Source organism: Pituophis catenifer, unplaced genomic scaffold (genome assembly GCF_029215685.1).
Source record: "Pituophis catenifer annectens isolate HBS135680 unplaced genomic scaffold, rPitCat1.0.hap2 SCAF_2, whole genome shotgun sequence".
NCBI classification, from domain to species: Eukaryota; Metazoa; Chordata; class Lepidosauria; order Squamata; family Colubridae; genus Pituophis; species Pituophis catenifer.
This window is the reverse complement of record NW_027256882.1, coordinates 125181384-125202831: the sequence shown is the minus strand read 5'-3', so window position 1 is coordinate 125202831 and position 21448 is coordinate 125181384. Positions and strand designations below refer to the sequence as shown.

General features: G+C 40.6%; 1 protein-coding gene across 1 annotated transcript in view; it reads right to left on the bottom strand.

Moving 5' to 3' along the window:
- The window catches only part of USP43 (ubiquitin specific peptidase 43), a 109671-nt gene extending 89096 nt beyond the window's left edge, over positions 1-20575 (bottom strand). Inside the window, exons 1-2 of the mRNA XM_070934494.1 lie at positions 20003-20575; positions 4722-4862 (exon numbers count right to left, since the gene is read on the bottom strand). Coding sequence (XP_070790595.1) covers positions 4722-4862; positions 20003-20575 — 714 coding nt within the window. The remainder of the gene's footprint in view (positions 1-4721; positions 4863-20002) is intronic.
- Between the last annotated feature and the right edge of the window lie 873 nt (positions 20576-21448).

Genomic DNA, 21448 nt, shown 5'->3' with positions numbered 1-21448 from the left:
TGGTTAAAAAAGTATGGTCTGCTTATCCACAGATTTCATTATTTGCAAGTATATACAATATATTATTTCTATAATAATAAAAAATGAAAAGAAGAAATACACTACGGGGCATTTACAGGAATGTTGTAAGAATATCATTGATGCTGTGCAGTTTGTCCTTGACTTACAACTGCAGTGGAGCCCAGAATTTCAATTGAAAGTAATTACATTCAAGACACCACCTGACTGGACTCAATTTTATGATAATTGTAAAGCAAGTTACCACAGTTATTAGATAAATCACATGGATGTTAAGCAAATCATATGGTCATTAAACAAATCCAGCATTTCCAATGAGTGGTTTTTGGCCACTCATTGGCAAAGAACATGGCAAAAACATCACAAATCACAGTCACATGACCACGGGACACTACAACCACACATAAACATGTGCCAGTTGCCAAGTCACCAAAATGCTATCACACAACCATTGTTGTGCATGTGCATCAATCGTAAGTAGCTTTTTTTTTTAATTTTTAACTTTCAACACTTGTTAAGTAACTGGTCATAAGTGGAGGACTGCCCGTAACTAACATTCCTAAGTGACATATTCTAGGATGAGAATTTTTTTAAAGAAGGGAGAATACCAGTTTAAACTCATGGCCGTAAAGAAATCGGGGGAAGATGTTGCTTGAAATAATGTTACAGAGAAGAATGTTTTAAATGAAAAAAATTAAAGTCACTGTGAAAAGTATTGATAGTTTGGCTCTACGCAAGCTCTACTCTAGGCTTTTTGCAGCACATTCCATTAGTGGGAGAGAGCCTGCAAATTCCTTGCTCCTCCACATAATTCTTAAGCCAACAGACAAATAGCCTTGATTACCGGACATTCACTCCATAAATCACCCTTAAAGAAGATGATATAAACAGAAATAATAGTGCTTTATAATAACATCAGCCATTTACATAATGAACTTCGCATGCATCCCCTCAGAATGGTTATGATAACCCTGCAGGGTAGTCCATTATTATCCTCATCTCCACAATGAGGATAATCATCATCATCTTCATCGTCATCCCCACAATGCAGGACAGGCTCCGATTTGCATTCCAGAGGGAGTGCTCTGTTAATCTCTTGCAGCACAGAAATAAAAAAACAACAATAATTTTGTAGTATTGTAAAAAAAATAGCATTTGTATTTCTATATCAAGTCAGGCCAGAAAAATCTATGTGCTAAAAAAAAAAATCTATTAGTGTTTCGGGTGTCATAAAATTCTTTCTGCTTTTGTCACAACTCCCAATCCACTTCTGGAAGTTACAATGCAAAACAATTTATCCAGCAAAGAATGTGTTCCAATTATCCTTTGCCCTTTGACCAATTCAAGCAAACTTACCAGACAGGTGTAGTCTAGTGGTTGAACAACTTTTTTAAAAAACAAACCCCAACAATGGTTAAATTCACACCATAGTATGGCTCACTGGAGCATTTCACTATTTCAGTCTTTGCGCTTATGACCTGCCTGCTGTATTTGAGACACAGACAAGAGAGTTCGCTCTGTAGTATCCCCCCCTTTTTTTAATTACTATTTTTGCCAGAAGCAAAGCAGCTGCCACACCATTCCAGAAAACTGCCTGACAGTGTAATTAGTGACAGATTAGTAGCTGTACTCGATGGGGACATATTTACATAGTGAAAGAAAGAAGCAGAGAATGAGAGAAGACAGGTCATTGCCTGCAGGATCAAACCATATAACCCAGTGTTTCTCAACCTTGCTGACTTTAAGATGTTTGAACTTCAACACTCAGGATTCCCCAGCCAGCCATGCTGACAAAAGCAATGGAGTGACTTTTCAGAGTCCGGTTCTAATTCAGAGTTATGCACAGGACAAAAACGATGTGGAAAAGCTCTGGATGCTGTGCAAGTATTATTTATTAAAGCCACACCATTTTTTTCCCAAGCTTCTGAAGATGCTTCTGCTTTAAGGAATCCACTCAATAAAGTTATAGCAGGGAAAGGTAGAAATGTTAAAAAAGATAGAAAGGATATGTTAAAGTATATAAAATAGGAAATAGATATGAATGAGAGAAATATATTGTATATATAGTAATTAAAATGTCGGGGACAAGTAGTAAATCGGAATAATACAAAGAGAAAGAAGGGGAAATTGTGAATAACAAAGAAGATCACCATGCAATAGCTGTAAAAAGAGTGTGTTTATAAATGTTGTATGTCTTGTATTGTTATATTGCGTTATAAAAATAATTTTAAAAAAATAAAAAAAAATAAAAGTTCTAGCCATTCTTAAAGCAGAATGTGGCAGCATGAAAAAAGCTGTGTTGTTCTAATGAATAGCAGGGAGGTATTGTCTTTACAAGAGGGCGAAAGCATTTAGTTTGAATCATTATGAAGCATGCACAGTCCTTTTACAAATGGATATTCCTTGAGCAAAAATAAGCCATCTGTCTTCTATTCTCTTTTGGAACTCATACTAACTAAGCCTTAAACTGCCTTTCCTAATGTGACACTCTGCAGATGTGTTGGGAGCTGCAAGTTCCGTAGTTCCTTGTTAAAGGGAGATTCATCAGCAAATCCACTCAAAGAGCTAATCATTGAATCTTAAGTATTCTTCAGATACATCATCTGCTTCATTGCCACAAGCACTCAGCCAGTTAGTTAATCTTTTGCCTTTTAATTATTTACAAAATGAAATGTAGTAACACTGTATGTAACTGTACCACATATAGTTAAAAGGAAAAGCTATTCCAGGTTCTAGCAAAGGTCAAGCAAGTTAAGATGCAGGGAAGTTTTTTTCCCCTTTAATTTAAAGCAGCCAAAGGACAGTCACATCTGGGCTATAACTGGGCTGCAACTGCAACAGGAAACAACCATGCAGCAATGTGGGCACTTATATATGGGTTTGGAAGAACATATTACAACTCTGCTTCAAGCGCTGCACTCATTATCAGTTTGCTTCTGGGTCTATTTCAAGATGCTGATGGATGGAGGGGAAGAAAGAGATCTCCCACTTTTATTATTTTTTATAAACAACTCAAGATGGTGCCCTTCATGACAAAGGACTGGGTTATTTGAGGTGTCACCTGTCCCCATTTTCATGTGTCCCTCCCACAGACCCAGAGAGCACATGTTATGTCCTCTAGGGAGTTCTGTCATCTAGGGAGCTACATTTGTGGGTAGTGGGCCTTTTCTGCAGTGGCATTTGTGTTGTGGAATCTTCTTCCCTGAGGTGAAGTTGCTCCATCTCTTCTGAGCTTCTGAAGGTCTCTCAAGACCTGGTTGCAGCCTGGTGACCCTGTGTAATGGGTGAACTAGTGAGGTAGCTTCATTATTATTAACCCTCCTCATGTACTGTGTCTTTGTTTTTGCTCCGGTATGTTTTTTATAATTAATAATGAAGACTAAAGAAATACACTAATGGTTTAGTGAAGGATGGCAGGGTTGGTGTTTTTTTTTATAGACATCATCTCTTCGTACATCTTTGTAACATGAATGTTACACTTGCAAAATTATTAAGTTTTTAAAAATCATTTCTACTAACCAAATGGTCCACATAAATACCCCTGTACACGTACACACATTTCTGTCCCCATCAGTTGCTATATTTCACAATAACTCATCCCAACATTTAGGTCAGAAAATTAGGGAGGGGAGAAGAGGGGAGGGGAGGGGAGGGGAGGGGAGGGGAGGGGAGAGGAGAGGAGAGGAGAGGAGAGGAGAGGAGAGGAGAGGAGAGGAGAGGAGAGGAGAGGAGAAGAGAAGAGAAGAGAAGAGAAGAGAAGAGAAGAGAAGAGAAGAGAAGAGAAGAGAAGAGAAGAGAAGAGAAGAGAAGAGAAGAGAAGAGAAGAGAAATGTTCTGATCTCAAACCATGAAAATACTGATTCAGTTTGAAGGCAGATGTCCCATCTCAGTCAGCTGGTGCTTTCTTACCTCAGACTTCTTGTCAAGGCACTGAGTTGCTAATACATCAATTAGATAGATATCAAATTTGTCCACTATTATTTTTGTTATTGTGGTATTATGTTATAAGTTCAAGGAGGCTTAGAGGGAGATTGCCCTTCATTTTGTTCCCATATACCAACCTGTGAAATACTATAGGCTGTGCTGAGATAGAATGACTTACTCCTGTAAATTTCCATGGCTGGCGATAGGCTTAAGCCTCAAGTCCGAGTACAATACCTCAATCAGAGGGTGGAACAATAATAGAATTTACAAATGTGGAATTTATGCCTCGGAGCAAGCCTCTCTGAGGTTTTAAAGTACTGTGGCAATACTTAACATGCTACATCACAAAGATTTTGGATGACAGCATCTATAATCTGTTAACAGTGCTCCATAAAGACAGCAGTTGATTCAAATACCTGGAGATTATTAGGATGTCTGCCCCTGTTCTAAGTAATTATTTGAGAACAATAACCAAGATTACATTTTTAAATTATGAATGCTTTGATTACACAGCAGAAAATATTATTCCTATTGGAGAACTTTTTCCATGGAGATAAAATCTACAACAATGAAAGGGAATGAGCTGATATTGGAAGTCCACCTTTGTTATAAATGGTTATAAATGTCATGTTGCCATACTCCACTGATTGACAATGAGTTCAGCAAATTTCATTCACATTTTTTATAATTTTGGGTCTATTTTGCCTGAAACAATATATTAGCAATAGGTTTAATGAGCTTTCAGGATAACACAATAAGTTTCTCTGCCAATCACTGACCTTTCCAGACATCTTTAGTTTTTGATTAAAAGAAACAGAACACAGGTCTTCATGCATGTGGTCCAACAACCAGAGAAGGAATTCCAGGGCATCATGTTGTGCATTTCCACGAAACTGTGCACCATATTTAGAGACAACATTCTGCAATGAAAATAAGTGAAGAGACTTATTATTTTTATCTGAAATGATAAAGTTGCTCTAGTATTAAAGTACATTTTTGATCTTTTCTTTTCTCCCCAAAACTGGCTAAACGAATGATTATATGGACTATGCATATGATTCATCAAGATCCATGTTCTGTACCAAGACCAACCATAATGAAGATTATAAGACTTTCTCCATGTATATTTACTGGGGGAAAAAATCTTCTATGGAGAACAACCAGGAACTGAGATCTAGATCTTGTCTTATCTATTTATATACTACTAAAATTCTCAAACTATGTACAGCAGCAATTTTACAAAGAATGACAAAAGGGCTGGTGTATCAAAAAATTAGAACCCATGACTCCCATAGAATTGAAATTTTGCAAATTTTATAAAACATTTCATGATATAAACATTACCATAAAACAGTTTATGACATAATACAAAATGTTGTAAAATATTTCCTGTGCTGTGTTTGACTGTGCTATTGTCAAGAACAAGGAATCAGAATGACACTGTGAAGTGATTAGATCTTATTGCGGCCTTTTTACAAGAATCTCGCCAGACTGATTGCACTCTGGGGCAGGGGTCCCCAATCCCCAGGTTGTGGCCCACTACTGGTCCGTAGCCTATTAACAACTGGGCTGTGCAAATGGCAGACCTACGCAGCCACGCACATGCGCAGCTTGACTCACTCGACTGGCGGGCTGGTGCATATGTGCATGTGCATGCAGCCCAACTTGCAGTTGAGCTGTGTGTGCATGCATGAGCATGCTTGCCCACCACTCGCATGAATCAAGCTGCACATGCATGCATGCCACTTCATTGCTCGCGCAACCCGGTTCCCCTCTCTCCCCCACCCAGCTGGGCCACCAAGCCATAAAGGTTGGGAACTGCTGCTCTAGGGAACAACCAGATAAAGGCCCCAAGTCACTTCCTTCTCCTGCAGGGACACAGAGCTAGCCAATCTCTCTTAACTCCATTCCCCACTCTAGCTGCAGTTTCCACCACAGCTATACAGTTCAATCTGGGCTATTTTCAAGGCCGATACATCTCTGGATGTATCCTAACTTTTCCAGTGAATTTTTAACATTAAAAAGTTCTGTCATTGTTGAAGGCACTGAGGAATCTGGTAAGGAAATATCTCCAAACAGATGATCCAGTGACTCATAGGCTGTCCAGTCTTTACTATAGCCCTGTGAGGATAAGATATCTGGGACTTGAAGGCTCCACATTTGGCTAGACTAAAGTTACCCAATTGAGATGAGACAGTGAGATCTAATCAAGTCCAATCCTTTATTTGTTTATATGTAGTAGATATATACACTACTTATATAGTGTGTGTGTGTGTGTGTGTGTGTGTGTGTGTGTGTGTGTGTATGTTTTTCCTCTAGCCAGGTTTTCCCTACGTAACCAAGGTTTTTCTGCAGCGTAGGGAAAACTGCTGCATAGGGAAAACCTGGCTAGAGGAAAAACACACATAAACCCTACGAAGAAGTAAGAATATAGATAGATAGATAGATAGATAGATAGATAGATAGATAGATAGATAGATAGATAGATAGATAGATAGATATAGATAGATATAGATAGATATAGATATATAGATATATATAGATATATATATAGATATAGTCTTTAAGCTACTGGATATATTCTGAGATTTTAGGGTGTTGTTATACTGAACCTCTTCCCCCAACCCTCACCCATCTTGGGACTATAAAGTCTCTTGGTCCAGGATCTCTTTCTGGGAATGCTCTGAGGTGGCCAAATCCTTCCCCTCTGCTGCTACAGGTGCACATTCCATTTCATGAATGGAGATTTGAATCCAGGTTCCAACCTGGCCCATCTGACTAATGTCTATGTTGCAATTTATATGCTTCTATATTACAGTATATCACCCTGGTATCACAGAAAACCAAAACGTATGATGTGTAGCCCTATCTATTGCCACTGCTATTTTGCACTCCTTTGAAAAACACAATCACTTTTTAAAAAAAAAAATCCCAAGGGATCCCAATCGCTAAATCATGAAATATGTCCCTTTACATCTTGAGTTTCCACCAACATTTGGCAAAGAAGCAACATATTTAATACTAGCGCAATAAGCAGGGATGCTAAATTGATCCCTGGTGGGGCTCAATAGGAGAAAACATAGGTTCTGCCTGCCACTGATTTGCCAAACAGTTGCCATGACAACTAACTCTACATTGTTAAGAACTCAGAAGGAAATGCCCCCCCTCAACATGTCTGTCAGGGCCACTTTACTCTTTTTCTTCCAAGCAGTTACGACTTGGTGCTCCCGTTCCAGTCCAATGTTCTTCAGTTCCCAAGTGAACAAACCCTCCTGAACCACAAAACTGAACAGCCACTTGCTGTTCTTTGGAAACGGAAGGGAAGCTTGGAAAATCCAATTTTCTCTGCTAAAAGAGGACTCAGTTCGGTATAAGCCGTTTCAGTCAGCTGGATAGAAATGTTTCTGGAGCCCAAGGCATCTTCTTCAAGACACACAGGAAAGCTTTTCTGCTTTCTGGCAATGCATCTCTGCCTTTAACACCTGTGTGAATGGAAAAACCCAACCAAACAAATTCTTGCTCTGGGAAAGGTGACCATTTCAGAATTTCAGCCTCTCATCTAATTGTTCAAAGTCATAGAAATCCTGCTAGGAAAAGAAAAAGAAAGAGAGGCAGAGATGCCATTTGAAAGCCTAGTCTTCCCTAATACAGGCAGTATTAATAATACTGTACCTTGACTAAAAAATAATTTATTTAGTGAGCGTTCAAAGTTACAACGGCACTAAAAAAAGTGACTTACAACCATTTTTCATGCTTACAACTGTTATAGCATCCCCATGGTCATGTGATCAAAAATTCAGACCCTTGGCAACTGATGCATATTTATTACGGTTGTGTCCCAGGGTATGTGATCCCCTTTTGCGACCTTCTGACAAGCAAAGTCAATAGGGGAGCCAGTTTCATTTAACAACGGTGTCACTCACTTAACAACTGCACTAATTCACTTGACAGCTGTGGGAAGAAAGATCATAAAATGGGGCAAAATTCACTTAACAAATGTCTCACTTAGCAACAGAAATTTTGGGCTCAATTGTGGTCGTAAGTCAAGGACTACCTGTATGTAATCCTTTAAATGTGTTAAACTAAAACAACCATTGGATATCCTAATACATCCAGTCCAAACCATCTACAAGGTGCTAGAAGGATTATCTTCGTCCCATGTTCTTTTTTTCAAACAGGTGCTCTGGCCATACACAAGCAGAGTTCTTAGCATCCCTGAGATTTTCCAGCATTTCTTTATATACTGAAACATTTCCACTCCTCAAGGATGTATCTCCTGAATAAAATACTAAAGATATATTCTGCCATCTCCCCACTCCTCCATATACCAACCTCCTCCCACATGTTCTATTGTTCCTTAAATTCTGTACGCTCATTTAACTGCAGCATGTAGGATGCTGAGATGGGCCTGCCAAGAATCTGCAAATACAGAAACAAGGCGCAAAAAGAGATTGTGAAAAGAAAGATGCTATGCTTCTGAAAATGGAGAATTTGCAATTTTGCTTTTGGTAGTTTTGGTAGAATGTGCACTGACTTATCAGTAACGTGAGCATGATAAAAATGAATGAATATACATATAAGTATGCATGTATACTGTATTTGAAGATTGTCCATCATTCTAGCTAACATCATAAACTGCTTCAAATGGGATTCAACAAATGGGATTCAATAAATAAAATAAATGGGATTCAAGGGTTATCCCCATTTTTTTTTCTTTTGGTTTGATAAGGAGTTCTTAAAATTCAAAAACTTGCACTGATCTCTTATAACTTTAGGCAGCTTAATAAAGATATTCTCTCTGTGGATTTTTTTTTTCTTTTTAGCCAACATGGCATTATTGCTTTTATAAATCAACAAACAGATAGTGACAATACATGACTTCATTCAGTTTTGATGAAATGGGAGATGGACTCTTCTCGCAATCTGCAAAATCAGTTGGGGTAGGAAAGAAAAGGACCATTTCAAAAGAGGAATGAAGAAGGGAATTAGGCACCTTTCATATTGTATAGTAGAAACTAGTGAAAAATAGCTTTTCTCATCCCTCTGCATGGCCGACCTTGTGATGCAAAAGATGGTGACAAGTTTGAAAACCATTTAAAGAACATCAAATGTTCAGTGCTGAAGTCAACAAACACTTTTAGAGTTGTAAACTGAAAAAGAAGATACGAAACAGAAAGGGAAAGGGAATTGTCTCATGTGGCTGGCCGAACATACTTTGGAATTTTAGCTTTTATGTCTCTTTTCTGATACTTAACAGTCCAACATTTAGCAGGAATCCTCTGATGGCTTTTCAGGAAACACAGGGAGTTCTCTATTTACAGCCATAATGGAGCCTGCCATTATGGTCATAAATTGTGACAATTATAAAGTGGGTAACCCATGTGTCCGACCTGATTCTATGATTTTTTTTGTAGTCATCAGGTGAATCAATTCTTCACTATGGGCCAGTGTTGCCCCAAACAGGAAATAAATGCCAGTTTTCAGCAAAAAATATAAAACAGTCACATAACTGTGGGATGCTACAAACGGTTATATATGTGGGCCAGTTGAGCACCTGAAATGTGGTCACATGACCACTGAAGGGGGGCAATGGCCATCAGGACTAGGTTGTAAATACTATTGTAATTTCAACTTTACCCTGGTAATGTGTTTTACAAGACAGAAGTGGCCCTGCACTAGAACTATCTAAAAAAGAAAGAGTAGTGGTGTTTATTACATACACCACGGGTGTCAAACTCACTGTGTCACATTACACTTTTGTGGAGCTATGTGGGTATGGCCTCCACATGACGGACACCCCTGACCTACACTATGATGTTCATGGCCAGCCAGAGCTTCCTCTTTTGTTTCTTTTTTGGCATTTTGATTTTTTTACTCCAAGCAGCAATTCTGGATTCTGTTCAATTCTGTTCAATTCTGTATTTTGCAATACTCTACACAATACGATTCAACTGCTGTTGTGGAAGAAGCCACACCTGATGAAATTCTCTTTCAAAAAACTCCAAAATTTCTCATAGGTATAAATAGGATGCCTATCCTATATAAATAGGATACAACCATCTAGGCCACAAGTTATGTATTATTTCTTGCTTTCCAGTCCTAAATCTGGGCCACACTATGATACCCCAAAAGACAACATACATAGTTCAAACCCCTGCTCTCCTCAAGCAAAGCTTCTTGCCCATACACTAAAGAGCAATTAAAAGCTAACAAACGCTTGATTGTTAATACATTTACACAACATACGGAGTGCTAACGGACCTGCCCTCCAGTTATTTATCTGTAGTGAAGCCTCAGCAGGTAGCTTATCGCTGAAACCTTATGGTTACAAAATAAGCATTCTATTAAACAAAAATTAAATAACACACTTGCCTAGGAATATTGCTATAATAAAGCATTCTTGTCAGCTATTTCCCCACTCACTATATGTATTGCAAAAGTATCACCAAAATTGCTATTATACACAGTTCTGAAAAATATGGGTTACTTTACTTTAAACAATGTGAGTTATTATATGAGTATGGAGCTACTGGACTAGAGGTCCCTAAATTCCTTGCAATGTAAAATATCCTTAGTTCAGATTATTAGACTTCAGCCTAAAACACCCATAGAACTCAAGACTGTTGATGTTTGGGCTAGGCTGTGCAAATGCATTTTTAAAGGAGTGGGCTTTGATCAATATTTTATCAAAATAGATAAAATAGTCATTTATTTCAAAAACAGAATTTCCGGTCTTTAAGAAAATATTGTCCACAATATATTTTTTTTCTTTAAGAGAGATGCCCATTTTATTTTCTACCACTCCTGTGCCTTCTGTTGACCGCAGAAAATAAACAAAGAAGACTTGGAAATAAAATTATGGGGAAAGTGTCACCTAATGCATCATCATTAGGGAGATAGAGATCTCTAGTTTTCCAGATAGGGAAATTGAGATAGTGAGCTCTAATTTTCAAGGTCTATGGAGATGTGGCTGATTCAGTATAGGTTTGAACAAGCAGTGTGTGACTAAAATATGGTTTGGATAATATGGGAACTTGTATATACTCTTATCAGATTACTGGTCCACCTAAGTCAGTATTGCAGACACTGACTGAAAGTGGTTCTCAGGGACTATAAAAACTAGGATATTCTGCCTGGGCAGAATAACATAGCTTCAATTCTAAATTGTGTTAAATGATATAACCAATACATGTGAACTTCTGTGCATTCTGAAATAACTAATGTCCTAATCACACAATCTCTGTATCTCTGCTTTATCGTCTTCCTGGCATCATGCTGGCAAAATTCAGCAACAAATCATCAAATATCAGTGATGTAATTTCTTGCCACTTTCTAAACCAGTAGGGGTACGGAGAGAGAGAAATAAAGAATAGGTAGTCCTCCCATTTATGACTGCAATTGAACCTGGAATTAAAGCCATAAATCATGTCAGTCATTAAACTAGCTATCATGTGAACATGCTCAATTTTACATCATCTTTTGAGAAGGGACAAAAAAGAAAGTTCTATCACATTATATGAACTGAAGATTAAAATCATTAGAAGAAAGGAATATAAAGTTAGTTTATTTGATCAAGATTAAAAGTACATATATTGTTATTTCTGCTTTCCTTTAATGGACTTCTGCTGATCCCAGGACTGAAATGACAATAATTTATTTATTTGTTTATACATAAGAGATGGGACATGGGATGATGGCAGCAAAAGTTACTAAAATTGTCTACACTTGCTGTGATGAAGGTTGGATGTCACTTCTTTATATATTTCTTTTCTCTTTATTACATTCCTACATTTCTTTCTCTTTTTCTTCTCTTTTTTCATTGTACTTTTTATTCTTTCTACTCTTCTTTCTTTTAGTTTGTATAGTTTTTGCTACTGTAATCATAATCTTTAATAAAATTATTTTTAAAAATAGAACCAATTCTTACAATATTTTACTACTAATTTTTTTAATCTGCCTTTTCATACAGGAGTTCAGGGTACCGTACATAAAGCTCCCTACTTTTTTCCTCCCACAAATAGAATCTTACAAATTAGGCTTGACTGAGATAGAATCGCTGGTCCAGAATGGAATGTGCATGAATAATGTTCTTAAACCTAAACTCCCATTTGTTTGGGGGCGGGGAGGAGAGAGACAGTACAGGAGTCTGACAGGAAACAGAAAGATAAAATGTAGGACTGAGCATGACCTGAGCAACACTTTTCCTTCAAAAGCAATCTTTTCTTTCATTATATCCATGTTGTCCAGGAATGTGGATGTTGTTGTCTCACCCCCTTTCCTACCAGGGGTGTTTCATATCCACCTCCTCCTCCTAATGCCAGTTTTATAATAGAGGATGAAAAGCTTGGGCAGTAGCTTTTTTCAAGCATTCTGTGGTTCTTGAATGTACATTTGTTGTCTTGATTGGCAACAGATATTGGTTTGGACTGAGACCTTTATCTCAAAAAAAGCTTACACTTAGAAGTATAATTTGAGGTCTTTTAACATTCTCAGACAGCATCCGCATAGTTTTAGCAGTTCAGGTTGTGCATAAGATAGGATTAATATTTGCAACTTGATGCTGCTGCTATTGTCATACTTAAGGCCAATCCATGCTACAATCTAATAATAGGTTCTGATCCTTAATTGAAGACAATGCCAGGACAATAGTCAATCAAAAGCACCACTTGGGACAAGGAAGTACCAATAAACTAGATGAAATAGAATGTACAGTACAATATATTAAAATATGAATATATTCTGCAGAGAAAAACATTTGTAGTTTTTAGTGTTTTTTTTAAAATCCCACAGATTTAAGCCACAATTACCGGACTGCTGGGGAAAAAAATCTGTTTCTGAATGTCTAATGTGAAATTTATCCCTCTTCCTGAAGTACTTCATTTATTGTTGATAAAGAATCTGCCAGAAGAGTAAAAAGGAAGGTCAGCAACAGCAGCATTACAATGGAAAATAATATTACTGCCATGAACATAGCTGAAACACGGCCAATAAATAAACATGAACCAAAGAGTCTCACAAAGGCACAATAAGGTTTATGGGCACCATAGTTTGACATTTCTAGAGGAGTGCCAGGTCCTAAAAATCTAAAACCATCACAGATAGTTGGGCAGGGACCAGCTGCTCATTCATCCAGTGCTTTCTGACTGGCTTTCTAGTTACAATAATGTGAGAATAGTGTAAACTATTTTTTTGGCACAGTGCGATCAGAATATGCCAAACGTTCATAGAAGCCATTGTAAACGAGAAGAGTTTCAGGCTCTTATGGGAAAAATATAAATTATAGCGCACAGCAGTCCTTTATCCCTATATGATTATTTGTACACTCTTAGATTAACAATCTCCCAGTCCAGGCACTAGGGTTCTAGTATCCATGACTTACATGTGCATAAGGCACATGGGAAACTGGCAGTTCAGGATTTATACTACTAAAGAACTATTCTAAAACTTGGATGGGCATTATCTATCCATTAAAAAAGCAGTCGTCAACATTTGCAGCTTGGCAGCCCAACCGGGGGGGGGGGGGGAATTGGGCCATGCAAGCGGTGGTCTGGCGCACATATGTGCAGCTCGACTTGTAAGAGTGGCGGCCGGGAGGCACACACATGATTGCCCACTGACCTGCTGCTTGTGCAAGTTTAGCTACGTGCACTCTGGCCAGCCATTTGCGCGGCCCAGTGATTGGGGGCCCCTGCAATAAAATACATACCAAAAAGAAGTAATTTATCATGGTAAAATTGGATAATTTCACATTTCAAGAGCTAGGGCTACATGTCATGTAAAATGCACAAATAATACGTTCAGTGGTGGGATTCAAATTTTTTTACTGCCGGTTCTGTCACCGTGGCTTGGTGGGTGTGGCATGGCATGGCTTGGTGGGCATGGCAGGGGAAGGATACTCTAAAATCTCCATTCCCACCCACTCCAGGGGAAGGTTACTGCAAAATCCCCATTCTCTGAACTACTCAAAATTTCCACTACTGGTTCTCCAGAACTGGTCAGAACCTGCTGAATACCACCTCTGAATATGTTGCTTATTAAGATCTGTTTTTTAAGGAGAAACACTCAGGTGCTACATATATACAACAGAAGGTGTCAGCAATTAAGGCAATGCAAGTAGGCATCTGGAACAAAGTGCTTAATAAGAATGATAATATGGGGTAAGTGGTTAGTATAGGCTAATACTTGGAAAAATGTGCTCTCTATCCTTGAGGTATTTTTTTATAAAGTTGCATATTTTTAGCATCTAGTTTAGCACTCCCCCAGGAGTTGTGGTAAGTCCCCTCCATCTTCCCCTTCATCAAAAATTGTAAAGATTCCTCTCTTTTTTTGGCAAGCTTTTAATTGTTCATTCAATTTTAAGATTCATTTTATTTTAACTCATAGCCATTTTGAGTACTCATTTGAGGAAAGAGGGTATAAAATGATACAAATACATTACAATAATTCAATCAAGGCATAATTTTAAAACTCTGGTGTATTGAATGGGAGAGGGAGGGAGAGAGAGAGAGATTGAATTTTGCTATTTCTTGTTTATTGTGCGAGGCACCCAGAGTTGATTGAATTTGGGTGGCATCCAAACTGAATAAATGAATAAACCAAAAACAGTAGTGGATGAACCTCCAGGACTCAGCACAATAGAGTTGGAACACATAGCACAGCTAAAATATGCATTGGATGAGAAAAACAAACTTTCATGTTTCATAGGAGTATGAAAACTGAGGTAGAGCACAGTAGGGGAATAGTTATTCTATGTATAGAAAGGGCCAGAAGAGCAAACAGGAGAGTTCTCAGTCTCAGAGATGAAGGATATCATTACCTTTCTTAGGCTTAACACCGACTTTTAAAATGTTGCTGTGAAGGACAAGCACTACGCATTAACAAGAGCTTCAAATCCAATTAGCATTTTAGGATTTTTTAAAAACTGTGGCAGAAGCAACCAGGTGAGTCCATGCTGGAGGCAGTGTTCAACAGGCAGGAAGCTGGTCGTGCCACACCTTCCACCCTCTTTTTTTTTTTTATCTGCCCATTAGAAATAAAAAGAAAAGAAATTAAAAAAAGATCGCCCTTGTGTTCCCAGGGTAAGACTACTTAAGAGGGTCCCTAAAGAACTATTTTCCAAGTGATTAGACAATGGGGAAAGTGTCTATGTATGATTCGATGCAGTTATTGCATTGTCAAATCCTTCATAATCCAGAAATAGATGAGAAAGACTCTGATAAAATTAGAAAAACGCAGGTTGTGTTCCATCATATAAATATAAAACTACCTGGGATGGCACTAGCACAGAAGAAATGGTCTCTCTTCTCCCCCTGGCTTTTCCTACACAATTTCCTTCCCTCTCCTGTGCTGTTTCCTAGAAACACAGCTCCTAGTGAACATCACTATTCAATATCACAATAAACAAACAGAGGGTGTGTATATGCAAAGGCTCCTCCTACCAAACACTCTAAATTGAAATATGGTCTATGGCTGAAAAGGAGGTTATCTACTTCCAGCTTTTGGAACACAGAGATTAAGGTAATATTTTAATCTCTCATTCCCCTCCTCCCTTTCAAATTGTGTCTTGTTATTTATGTAAGAAATTATACAGACCACAGGGAGAAAAGTTCACATTCCAGCAATGGGGAAAAATCTGACTACCTTGCATTCTTTTCTGAAATGGGAATGTTTCCATCAAGTTCCTAAATTTTAAGTTCAGGTTTTAGGTATTCTAATTCTTCCTCTGAACTTCTTCATAGATCAATTAAATCAATCGATCAATCCCATAAGAAGGCCACAGACTAAGAAGATACCTTTAAAAAGCTAGTGGCTGTGTAGGCTGACAGCAAGAGGGTCATAGAATTGGCTTATATTACATATATACCCATATTCTGCCTGGTGAAAGAGTAAGGCAATGGGTTTCAATGCAAAGCTGCACATGAGGTGAAAGTGATGGCAATGGAAGTCATCATTCATTTCTTTAATCTTAAATGCATGAATGAAACATTACAGTTCTCTGTGTGAGACGGTAATTATAAAGGGAGCCTAGAAAAAAGATTCCCTGTATTTAATAGGACTAATCCACTCTAAGTCATTATGCCAAAGAATGCAGGTTTCACTCCCAATCTACTGCACGTTCAACATTCCAACAGGTAATTCATCAGCTGAAGACCTAGGAAGGCTTGCCTTCTACTCATTCTAACTACTGTAATCACTAGTACCCTGTTTCCCTGAAAATAAGACATCCCCTGATAATAAGCCCAATTGGGCTTTTGAGCGCATGCACTAAAATAAGGCCCCCCCTGAAAATAAGCCCTCCCCAAAAATATTTAAACGCATGCACAGCTTGTCCCCGCCATTTCCTCTGGTTTCCTCCACATGCCCCAAAATAATAAGACCTCCCTGAAAATAAGGCCAAGCGCTTATTTCAAGGTTCAAAAAAATATAAGACAGGATCTTATTTTCGGGGAAACATGGTAGTATATTCTGTAACTCTTAAGGACAAAATATTCTACCCCATTTTCTGTAAAAGTATGCATATGTGGAAAATAGCGATGCTATCCTTATACACGTGCATGTTTCACTTCTGAGGGTTGAAATCAACTGAGAAATTTTAGTCTAGTGCTAACCTTGCAGCAATCTTACGAGATAGATGCCATTATTATTATTTCCATATTGCAGATGATGAGATCAGATTTGTCTGAAACCAGGTGGAAAAGTCACAGCAGAGATGAAATTTGAATTATTAGATTTCATATGTTCCAGGCTGCATCAGTTTCTATATAAACAATTTAAATTCACAGACTTTGCCCACCTACCCTGTCCATCTTCAGGATGAGTACCCTATTAAGAGTACCTTTAAATTGCCGCACCAGGAATTAGCAGAGTGCCAAATATGGCAAGGTGGGAAAAAAAATGACCATGTAGATGCAGCAACAGCTTCCTCATTTGTCAGATAACCATTGACTATTTCCACAAATAGGAAAACAAAAATAGGAAGCTTACAATTTCCCACAGAATATTCTATGTTCTGACTGCAGCCTACACCATTAAAAACTAATCTTTGGAACTTGTATGGAAACTTGTGTGGAAACATACAAGTATTTGTATCTAGAGTTAAGACCTTTAATGACTCATTCTACACATGTAAGCCATCACTTGATCTTTGATACATGAGTGGTCCAATTTCTTCTATTTGCAACTATATAACCGTTGCCTTATCATTTGAATTTCCACCACCTTTGTATTTACCATAGGTTTCCAGAGGCTGTGATTTCCCATGTGAATGTAAACTAACATCGTATTAAACTGACTTACAGATTTAAGAAAAACATAGAAATAAATCAGCTATGCAACATGATGCTTTGTAATAAGGAATGTACAGCTTGTTTACATTCTTCCCAAAGAGCATTTTAAAACTGAATATCGATATTGTTCTTGTTTCTGTTTTCCCTTGAGAAGCCTCAGTCTGGAGAATCTGAAACCTGAGTTTCTTATTTCTAAATCCTTGCCTGTAACCTAATATCCAACTGAGCAGTACAGACTCTTCCCAGAGCAATAAATAATAATTAAAAAAAACAGGAAGAAGTTAGAATTTCACCTTTGACAGAGGCTGCTGCATCAATAGGGAGAGACAAACACACATTATTCTATTATCAGCAGGACTGTCAAACAGCAGAATTAAAAACAAGAGATTTCACCAAAGCTGAAAGAGCCTGTGACAGCCAGCAGCTAAACATGAGCGCCAGAGACAGAAGAGGCTCACCTCCAAAGAATCCAATCTGCCAACAAAAAGTGTCAGATTATACCTTCAACAACAAACAAATAGAAATGGGAAGCCCTCAACCCAGAGGCCCTCCTAATCCTATCTCCTAGGCCCCCTTTTCTAGAGAACACATTATTCCCCAAATAGGAAATTCCAGCACACCAATTGTAATTTCTTCTTTTGAATGAGAGGCCTTTTCCACTGCTCCTCAATCTCACTGCAATAGGAGCACCTGACATCATCTTTGATTTGACCCCACGATACCCTGTTAAAAAAAGGTTCATCCAAACATGTTATCCTTGTTGTGGGAAAGGGAGGGGATTGGGTTGGGGCTTTGTCTTATTTTACAGTTTTGCCTGGGAGGGGCAAAATATAAAGGGTTAGGATCTATTTCATGTTGTAAGAACTCCAGCGGATACCAGTCTCAATCACATTTGGAATATGGTCCTTGATATGCTATGCAAAGCTTAGTGCTGCCCTCAAGCTGATGGAAGTTGTACATTCCTTCTCTGCAGTGTCACCAATCCATTTTTCCCCCCTCCACCCAAGAATTCCAGAAAATGTAAACAAACTGTGCTGGCAAACTTCTGGCTCTGGACACTTACATTGCTTCCTAGGGTTCCTGCAGAGCAGGCCTAGCATCACTTGCTCGATTAAGCAGAGGAGAGAAGCCCAAAGGCAAGCAGCACTCAAGATCCCCACCCTCTCCTTAGGAAATATGAATATCTCTTTGTCACTCTGAGGTTTCTCAGCAACTGGTTTGGACTGATTTTTACCTCCCCAGTTTCCTTCTACTTGGGTTTTGTTTTTTGTTTTTTTGTCTCTCACTCTTCATGAGCTCAGGTAACAGCAAAGAATCCTGATTGTCTGTGCCTAGTTGGAAATTGGAGGAAGAAGAGAGTAGGAGTCGCTCACACAGATCTGTGCTTTTGATCTAAAATCAGCACCTGAGGGACATTGTGATGAAAAGCCCCTCCATCCCCACTGGCTTGCGATTAACACAGGGCTTTGGAAGAAGGCTGTGAAAGAAGGTGACCCAGCTTGATGCTCTTGTTCCTCTGATCTTTGTTCCCAACCCGCAGGCATACTTCATCTGCTTGGCTGCCCCAATATCATTTGGGGTTCAACCCAGGCAGGGAGTTGCAGGGCTCCTACTTAGTAATAAATCTCTCCTTTTCATCTTCAAAGGTCTGGACCAAAGTTGAGCACTACAAAATTGAGCAAAGCTTCTGAGACAACCAGTACTTGATATTTACCTTTCTAGCACAATACCTTGTTATGGTCTTTGCACAGAATGGCGGAAAACAGGACTGTTTGAAACAGCCAAGCACGTCTTTTCCTAACCTGTCACTTGCTTGATAAGTTATAATCACTGCTCTCCGAGTTGCAGGAGTTGATCGTGTGAGCCAGGAACTGTGGAAATTGTAAGAGAGGCTCAAGCATGACAGTCATCACTAGGCATCCCCTCCTTGGAGTGGAAACGATTTTTCTATTATCCTCTGAGGTTTAAACCAACAAACTTCCAAGAGATAGACTTTATTCTTTCACCTAAGTTCTGACAGGGGGCAAGCTCCATAGATACACTAGATACAGAGATATAAAGCAGATAGGGAAGTATCTTTAATAATTGTCTACTTTTAGCCTCCAGGCTAGACTAGTTTCCCAATAAAATAGACCTCCCACCCCAACCTCGAATAACACCATCGCGAATCTCTTGGGCCGGCCTTTGATGTACTCCTATTATCAATCCAGTCTCTTTCCCTCTAGTTGGCAATGATTCTGTCCTTAGTACGCCGGTGTTTGTTTGTGCTGCTGCTACTCCTCCCTCTCGAAATCTGACTGCACGGGAACGACAGGCAGTTTACCTTAAAAAGAGTGGCGACTAAGGAGAGAAAAACACGAGTGAGCGATCCTCCCAATTTTTAAGTAAATGGAGCCGTTTCCCGCCAGCTGCTTATCTCAAAAGGGCGCCGCCAGAATTGGAACGATGCATGAAGACAATCATTTGGTTTCTGCCTCAGATTCCGGCGGAGTTTTACATTAACTTGATCTTATTACGCTCAGTGACTGCAGAAGGTCACGCTGTTTCGGCACTTACATCCCTGGGAGTTAAACACGAAGCCCCGAAACGGACTTTATCGGTAGATTACAAGCGGCTCGCAAGCGTTGAGAGAGACACATTTAGGCATTAATGATTCCCCTGCGCAGCTTTCCAACCGAGAGCCTACATTCCTACACACGAGGACCCAGTGTAGGTAACGAGCGATCCAGGTACGCTTGGATAGCTCGCCCTCTCTCGTCTCCCGTGGACCCTACCTTGAAGTCTGCGGAGAGCTGCGGGGTGTACTCCAGAGTCCAGAGCGCGCGTAAAAGCGCCGCCAAGTGCCGAGTGACCTCTCCGGTGGCGGCTTTCGATCCAGGTCTGGCTGGACTCGGTGGATCGGGCAAAGCCAGCAGGAGGAAGGCGGCGAGCAGCTCGGTGTGGCTCAGGCACTGCACCACGGCGTTCAGGAAACACGTGTTGCCGTGATTCTTGAGCCCCTGCGCGCCGGGGGTGAGCGGGCGCGGATCCCCGGAACTGGCCGCAGGAGGGGGGCTCAGCGCGCCCGAGCCTAGTCGGACGCCGCCGCCGCCACCTGCTTGGCCGCGATCGGAGCCGAGCGGCCGCTTAAAGCCGCCTTCGTCGTCTTCCGCCTCAGCGCTTTCCCGCCGTTGCCGCCGCCGCGCCCCCCGCAAAGTTTGCAGGAGCCGCCGAGCCAGTTTACCGAAGGCGCGCGCAGCTCGGCGCCTTCGCCCGGCGCCGCTGGGATGGTGAGCCGAGGTCCGGGCCCTCCCGTGAGGGGTCTGAGTATCGGGCCCGGGCTTATCCTCCGCCTCGAGTTCGCCCATCGGAGCTCGGCTGCGGCGGTCCGCTCCTCCGCCAAGTGTTGCCGACAGCCGCTTCCTCCTCCTTTGCTACCTGCGCTCTCCGCCTCCCGTGAGCTCCGAGACTCTTCGCCCGGCCCCCACGGCTGCCGGCTGGGCAGGGCAGGGCAGGGCTGGGCGGGGAGACAGAGAGGAGCGGGTTGGGCTCATGATGGGGGGCAGGCGGCCATCCTCCTGTGCCCTGCCGTGCCGAAGGGCACGTTGCTTTTCCCGCCTCCGGAGTTCCCCGCCGGATCCAGAGCGCCAGACGAAGCTTTACTTTGAAGGAGCCGAGCCACAAGCGCCTCCTTCGGGTTTGGCGCTCATTCGCCGGGCGGGTTCAACGCGGGAAAAGGCTACAGTTTTGCGGGCGAGGCGTTGCTGTTGCTGTTGCTGCTAAGTAGCATCCTGGGCATCGGGATCGACGAGGCCGGTGCTACCGTCAAGAGTTAGACGCGGGGCAGGGCGCCCTTCGCTGAGCCGTCTCATCTGCCTCTTTCCGATCCCGACCCGTTCCTTGTGGGGCTGCTCAGCCGCTGCACGCGTGTGCCAAATTCCACGATCGATTCCGTGGGGCGGGGTGTTCGGCGAGGCTTTGTATGTGTGCTTGCGACTGTGAATCAACGGGAATTTTGCTCTGGCGGCTGGGTTTTTCTGTAACATATCTCGGATGGAGGAGATGGGCGTCATTTTGGGCCTGAAGAGAAGCAGAGCAGGAAAGGACCTCCTTTTATTACAAGCAACTTCTCTGCTTGGTTCATCCAATATGCTGGAAAGGCCCCCAATGTTATATTAGTTTGGACATGGCATATCAAGCAGTCATATTTTACCTTCCAATCAATTTCTTGGTTTTCTGGG